At 41.0% G+C, this 7,310-nt stretch overlaps 1 protein-coding gene across 2 annotated transcripts; it reads left to right on the plus strand.

Moving 5' to 3' along the window:
- Positions 1–386: 386 nt before the first annotated feature.
- LOC148017733 (pentatricopeptide repeat-containing protein At2g33680-like) lies at positions 387–4,821 on the plus strand. 2 transcript variants are annotated; one of them, XM_087662116.1, is made up of 3 exons: positions 387–652; positions 1,106–1,421; positions 1,857–4,600. In XM_087662116.1, the coding sequence occupies exons 1-3, from the start codon at positions 540–542 to the stop codon at positions 4,572–4,574; spliced, it is 3,147 nt and encodes a 1,048-aa protein (XP_087518242.1). In that variant the 5' UTR covers positions 387–539; the 3' UTR covers positions 4,575–4,600. The 2 variants fall into 2 exon arrangements, with proteins under 2 accessions (XP_087518242.1, XP_087518241.1); XM_087662115.1 differs by having other exon boundaries at positions 1,106–4,821.
- Positions 4,822–7,310: the final 2,489 nt, after the last annotated feature.

Here is a 7,310-nt window from a genome sequence, read left to right on the forward strand (position 1 = left end):
CAGTATACCTACACTTGATTCGTTGGAGGGAGAAGGCGACTGGTGCTTGTAGGACTTTCTGGTGCTCTTGGATTTGTTCTTTCCATCTCTCAAAGATAGCTTTGATCTCACATCGAACCTTCTTCTCAATCACTTCCATATCCACTGAGTCCCTAATGAGAGCTACTCGAAAGTTGACCTCCATAGCTTCTCCATTCATGCCCACCTTGGCTAGTGCACCATCCTACTCAAACGCGCCATGATGCCTCTTGGAGGAGGAAGGCTACATGGGGAGGCTAGCCACGTGGCAGCCCCACTGGCACGTGTAGTTAATGCCTTAATGGCACTTAATTAATTAATTAATTAATGCATTTTGAAACCTCTACTGCGTGCCAGAGTCCTTCCGGTTCTCTCTTGGTCTTCCAAGTTCCCAACTAAGCTGTATCCATCCTTCGAACAATAATATAAACATCTACCCCATCTAGTCGATTAGGACAAAGTGCACTGGTTTTCGTAATGAGATGAGGCGTTGAAGCAGAACCTTCACATTCAGTAGATTGATGTTGCATCCATCCATGCGAACGGAGAGGGCAGGCCTACGAGGAACTGTTGTTGCTTCACGAATCTTGGACATTCCACCAACATACCTCAGCGCAGGGACTCGCCATGTCAGGTATCACTTCAAGCCGTGATCAGAAGTTCCAAAAGAACAGTCTTGTGTGCTTAATCCGACATTTAGGCATGGTAATTGTCCTGTTTCTTGAAGTAGTCTCAGCTGCCGAGTGTATTCAGATTCTGGATTGCTTGTTCAGCAGTCAATCATATTACTCAACATCGGTGCGCCATTGCAGGATCTCGAGCAGTAACGATACTTTTTTGTAGAGTTCGCAGTATATTACTTCTAGGAGCCTGCAAACGTTTTGCAATAGTCCGCTTTGTTATTTGAATTCACATGTAATTTGCGAGCTTTATTCAGCTATAATCTTTCAACAAGAGTTCCTAAATTATCAATGCTTGTTTTGGACATGTTAGTAACAGTATCCTCTAGGAAACTGCATTAAGTGGCTTTTGCAGACGACTGAATGATTGTGATTTATTTTGCTTCTGTTATTGCTTCCATATGCAGTATGAAATATCCATTTACCTTCTGTGAACATGCCATCGTTCTGGATAAGGGGTCAGGATCAGAGAGCGGGGCCTACCAAGCCTTCCACACCATACACAGATTCCACACACAGGCGCTGCAGAATAATGTGGATTATCTATTGCAGCAGTGTGCAGACAACCAAAATCTTAAAGCTGCCAGAGAACTGCATTATATTATAGCTGCAAATGGACTTGACCTAGTCGTTGAGCTGGCAGATCCCCTTCTTCGCGTGTTTGCTTCAAGTGAGAGCTTACTTGAAGTCGGTCTTGTATTCTGCAGTTTGGAAAAACCAAGTGTAAGTTCCTGGTATACTCTCATTGCCGCTCATGTTAAGTGTGATGAGTGTGTTAAGGCTCTTAACCTTTATCAGGAATTTTTATGTACTGGCAAGGAGCCAACTAGATCAATCTACTTGTGTATTGTAAAAGCTTGTGGCAGCATAGGTGCAATTGGTCTGGATCAATCAGTCCATGCACTGATTGTCGAAAGTGATGTCCAAATTGATGTGTTTATTGGTAGTAGTCTTATTGACATGTATGCTAAATGTGGAGGATTGGATGAAGCAGTAAAGGTTTTCTATAGTTTAACCGATCAAAATGTTGTGACATGGGCTGCTATGATCGAAGGTTATGCCAAGCATGGGCATGATATCCAAGCTCTTAAATTGTTTGAAGAAATGCCGAAAGCAGGATTAAAGCCTGACAAAGTTACATATATTTGTCTTTTAAAGGTGTGTATTAGCAGGGAAGCCTTAGACAAGGGTCAGCTGATACACAATGATATAACCTTAAGTGGAGATGACTCAAATGTGGTAGTTAGCTGTGCTCTTGTCGACATGTATGTGAAGTGTGGGAGCCTGGAAGAAGCACACAAAGTTTTTGATATGTCATCGAATCGCAATGTGGTTTTGTGGGGTGCAATGATAGCAGGATATGTACTGCATAAGAAAGGCAGATCTGCACTTGAACTTTTCAAGCAACTCGAGAAAGAGGGTCCAGTATCAAATAAGTGCATCCTTTCATCTGTCTTGAATGCTTGCAAGTCGCTAGGGGACCTGAGTCTTGGACAGCTACTTCATGACCACATAATAAGGAGTAGCTTTGAGTTGGATGTGGTTGTTGGAAGCACACTCATTGATATGTATGCTCACAATGGAAGGCTGGAGGAAGCTCACAGTGTTTTCCTTGGGTTACAGCATCGCAATGTAATATGCTGGGGTGCTCTACTTACAGGCTATGCTACACATGGTTATAGTTTTCCTGCCTTTGAGCTGTTTGGAAAAATGAAAGAGGGCCTAATGATAAATGAAAACATTCTCTCATGCATGTTGAAAGCTTGTACTACTGCAGCAGCCCTAGGGTATGGCAGAATTGTCCATGATCTGGCCATCAGAAACAAGTTTGAGACAGAAGGGTATGTTAGCTCTGCCATTCTTGACATGTATGCCAAATGTGGGAGTTTGGACGAAGCATGCAGCGTATTCAAGAACATGCAGTGCTGCAATGCTATGTCATGGGGAGTGATGATATCAGGCTTTGTGCAACATGATGATTTTTCTCTTGCACTGGAATATTTTAAAAAAATGCAGGAGAATTTGATACAACCCACCAAATCAGTATATATGTGCACCTTGAAAGCATGTGGAAGCACAGAAACTTTGGAGCAGGGAAGACTTGTTCATAGTGAGATTGTAAAAATTCAGCTTGATTTGGATTTGGAGGTTGGGACCAGCCTGATTGATATGTATGCAAAATGCAGCAGCCTGCAAGAAGCTGTCAAGGTGTTTCATATGTTGTCATCTCAAGATGTAGCATCATGGTGTGCCTTGGTGGAGGCTTACGTCCACAATGACTCTGGCTATTTGGCCCTTTTGGTCTACAAGGACATGCAAGAGCAAGGGATAGTGCCTGACAAGCTATTATTTTTATGCATCTTAAAAGCATGTGGAGCAGTGAAAGCTCTAGAGCATGGGGAGTTAATACATAGTCATGCTGTTGAAAGTGGATTAGAAGCAGATGTGACTCTGGGAAATGTACTTATTGAGATGTATAGCAAGTGTGGGAGCCTGAAGCCTGCAGAAAAGGTTTTTGGTGATCTGGCATCTTGTGATGCAGTTTCATGGAGTGTATTAATTGCGGGATATTGCCAGCATGGAGAGGGTTTTCGTGCTTTGGAAGCTTGTGAGAGGATGCTACAGGATGGCTGTGAGCTAGATCAGTGCATCTTTATAACTGTTCTAACAGCATGTAGCTGCATTGGAGCTTTTTCGCCAGGAAAGTGCATACACAATGAGGTTATTCAACATGATTTTGAGACCACTTTGACTATTGGGAATGCTTTAATCAACATGTATGCAAAATGTGGGGCTGTGGAGGAGGCCCATAAAGTATTTTGTGAGCTGAAGTATAAGGATGCCCTTTCATGGGGTGCTATGATTGCAGGTTTTGCTTGCAATGATGATGGGCTATCTGCTATCAGGCTTTTTGAGAATATGCAAGATGATGGCATAAAACCTAACAAGGTCTTATTTTTGTGTATATTACAGGCATGTAGCACTGTAGGAGCTTTGGACAAGGGGAAGCTTATACATGAAGAGATCGTAAACAATGGATTTGATAATGATGTTAATATTGGAAACACTTTGGTTGATATGTATGCAAAGTGTGGGAACCTAGAGGAGGCACATGCTGTGTTTAGCAGGTTAACTAACTGGGATCTAGTGTCCTGGGGTGCTATGATTGCTGGTTATGCACAGCATGGCCAATGTAAGCTAGCCTTGCATTGCCTTGAAGACATGCAAATGCAAGGCTTGAAGCCACATGATTCTGTTTTCACTACTGTTCTTTCTGCTTGTAGTGATGCAGGTCTTCTGGAGGAAGGCCGTCTGTGTTATCAAAGAATGACAGACCTTGGAGTAAAACCAAGTATTGAGCATCACATATGCATGGCTGATCTTCTTAGCTCTTCAGGATGCTTGTTGGAGGCACAACAGTTACTGGAAAACATGCCAATCTCACATAGTTCTGTTGGATGGACATCATTGCTATCTGCTAGCAAGAGATATGGCAATTTGGAGCTGGGAAGATACTGCTTCAGTGAAGTCTTGCAATTGGAATCTAATCTAGCTGCTGGATTTGTACTCATGTCCAATATCTATGCTGATGCAAACATGTGGGAAGAAGTGTGTCAAACACAGGAGCTAAGAAAGAGCAAAGGGGCTAGGAAAAAGCCTGGAAAAGTATGGACGGAAGTCCAAAATGTGGTTTATGAGTTTGTAGTGGGGGAGAGATTTCATCCTCAGTGTGGAGTATTGTATGATTTTGTTAAAAGCCTCAAGGTACTAGCTGGAGGAGAAGGATATGTGCCACACTTAGATGTAATATCAGATTTTCCACTTAATCAGGATAACTTCGATGCCTCTTTAGCCAGCCAACTTTCTTTATTATAGTTTGTGCATTGTTTGTGAAATCTGGATGGTAGGAACTTTTGAACATTTCATAACATTTCATTTTTAGATAATGGTACTACAATGGAGCACGAGTGGGTAGTCTGGAGATTAGTTAGCTGAAGAGCATTAGGGTAGTACTGGTGTTAGGCTTTAGTAGGAACAAGCCAAATTTTATACAGCAGTAAAGCAACTCTGGACTAGATGTAGCTTTGCTGCAATACTTAACATTGATAGACCTTTACACAAACATGCACAGTACACACTGCTGACTAGGAGAACTCTGGAGGGTCTAGCCTAGGTCTAGTGAGGGGAGGCAATCCTGCCATGGGACCATCTGACAACTTGAGTCGCACAAAAAAGCAGACTTTGTGTTTAAGAAGCCTGATGATAAGTACACTCAGGCACAGGTTATGTGAGATGGTACAAGTCGGTAGGTGACACAAAAGAAATGTGAGACATGCAAAATGTCTCAATAATGCCAAGCAAAATCTTATCCTTCCTGGAGTAAGTTCTTTGCATCAGGTTCTCCACCATCATGATCATGAAGCCCATAACATACATACACAATATGTCGCCACTTTGTAACTAACATTTTGTATATTTGCCACGAGTCTTTGGTGGGGTATAAAATGCTCCACCTGCTTGCAGCTAACATTGTATCTGCTTGCAGATAATAAAGGGGCTAGTACAGTGATTGCCCAAAAGCAAAACACACTGCACTGCGACATAGCGACAAATTTGTGCAAAAGATGCAACGTGTTTAGCTACTTGAACCTATGACACAAATTCCTCGGTACCCTCAAACCATGCATTCTTTTGTGACATTGTATTGGCCCCTCATCGTCACTCTTAGGTGTAGTATGGCATATAAGGTTGAAGTATAAGAGAAGAATCATATGATCCACCTAAAAAAGATCCATAGGGGAACCCCTTAAATATTAGTAAATAGGTCCTTTCATCTTTTGTAAAACCCTCAAACCATGCATTCTTTCGTGACATTGTATTGGCCCCTCATTGTCACTCTTAGGTGTAGTATGGCATATAAGTTTGAAGTATAATTTTATGGCATATAAGTTTGAAGTATAAGAGGAATCATATGATCCACCTAAAAAAGATCCATAAGGGAACCCTTAAATATTAGTAAATAGGTCCTTTCATCTTTTTGTTGCTTTCACGACTAGCATAGTGTATACAAGATACAAAGTCTTTGATGTCTTCAATGTTTTCAACTGGCTATCTTCATCTATAATTGTTAGAAGAGCAAAACAAGTCGTGGAATAATGAAAGATGCAAGATCCATGAAAGATACCAGACCAAGGTTTCGATTGCTAGAACATGTGAATTAAGGACACATCAAATCTACCGACAATGAGAGAGCATTAGCATGCCCTCTCTCCATACTGGCCCTTTTGGCAAAGAGCATGTGAGGGTGTGTAGCAGCACACTAGTCCAGAAGAATTGTTCACTTAAGCTACCGGTAGGTCCCAAGTGAACCTAGATGATATAAACATGCATGCAATCTCGTGCTCACACAAGCACGACCATGATATCCATTGCATGTATAGCGACATGTCTTCCGTATTTTTCTTCTCTTCAAATGTGACACGAGGCCACACCGCTCCTTTTTGTCACATTCATGTGCATGATCCATGCTCCTACATCATGATGGAAGTAGAGTCTCCTTCAAAGACTGGGGCAATCCAACATCCTAACATAAAAGCATTGGTAAGCATAGGAACATTCAACCATAGCTCCATAAGGTAAGTTAGAATATTGAACCTCTCAATCACAAGGGCACTAATATGATTATAATGAAGTGAAATGAGAATGGAAATTGCTTCGCATGTTATCTTGGTTAGGAGAGAGTAGCAAAGGGTGTATATATGATTGCAAAGATCTTAATAGATGACATGAACAAACTCAAAACTTAATGTTGCAAACATAGCTAACAAACAATGAAGCACAATGGAGTGTGCACAAGAACAATTGCCAAGCGCTCCACATGAATAGGCATGAGATTAAAAAGTCAAAAGGCTATGGATGCAAAGCCAACACCATGGATGGAGGGGTACATGGGCGATGTTTCTTAGACCTGCACAAGTCCCTAGGTTGCAAGTAGTGAGCATGCAGGTAGCTCCGACCATTGCATGCAGGCTATAGTATGAGGCGCAATGTCAAGGTAGGCTTATATCGTGTTCTTCTAGAACCATCCCCCAACCGAATATGTTACTTCAAGTAATGATTACAAAACATAGAATTTCTTATTTACAATAAGAACTTGTTTGACTGTATAAATAACCTATTTCTTATGGATTCCAAATATAGAGAGAATGAAAGATATAGGTAGGCTTTAAATTTGATCCCTAACATTGGGCTTCAACAAAAAATCCATGATGCTTTGGATAGTTTTTTAGGGTCTCAAAACTATACATTTTATTTTTTGTGTTAATAAATCGAGGTTTTGAAACTCATACATGCATACATACACATATAGATGGAGGACTTTAATATGTAAGATATAAAATTGTATGCAAGATTTGCATTGCATTGACAACCTTATGTATATATTTACTCAATAAATGAATTACATTTGTGCATACCTATATATTGTAGACACCTTACTATAGTTTTTGGGCTTCATCTTTGATAGCTTGCCCCAAATATTGAGTCATTTGACACCTAAAATGAACCTATGCCCACATTGGGCTTCAAGTTTGAACACTTGTTATACGAGGC

This window comes from Lygodium microphyllum, chromosome 21, assembly GCF_053477565.2.
Source record: "Lygodium microphyllum isolate KBCC chromosome 21, Lygodium_microphyllum_v1.1.10, whole genome shotgun sequence".
Taxonomy (NCBI): domain Eukaryota; kingdom Viridiplantae; phylum Streptophyta; class Polypodiopsida; order Schizaeales; family Lygodiaceae; genus Lygodium; species Lygodium microphyllum.

Excerpts from the sequence above, each read along its gene's own strand:
- LOC148017733 (XM_087662115.1), top strand. The coding sequence starts at position 540 with ATGTTGCATCCATCCATGCGAACGGAGAGGGCAGGCCTACGAGGAACT. Across the intron at positions 653-1,105 it reads GCAGGGACTCGCCATGTCAG|TATGAAATATCCATTTACCT; the intron begins GTATCACTTCAA and ends TTCCATATGCAG.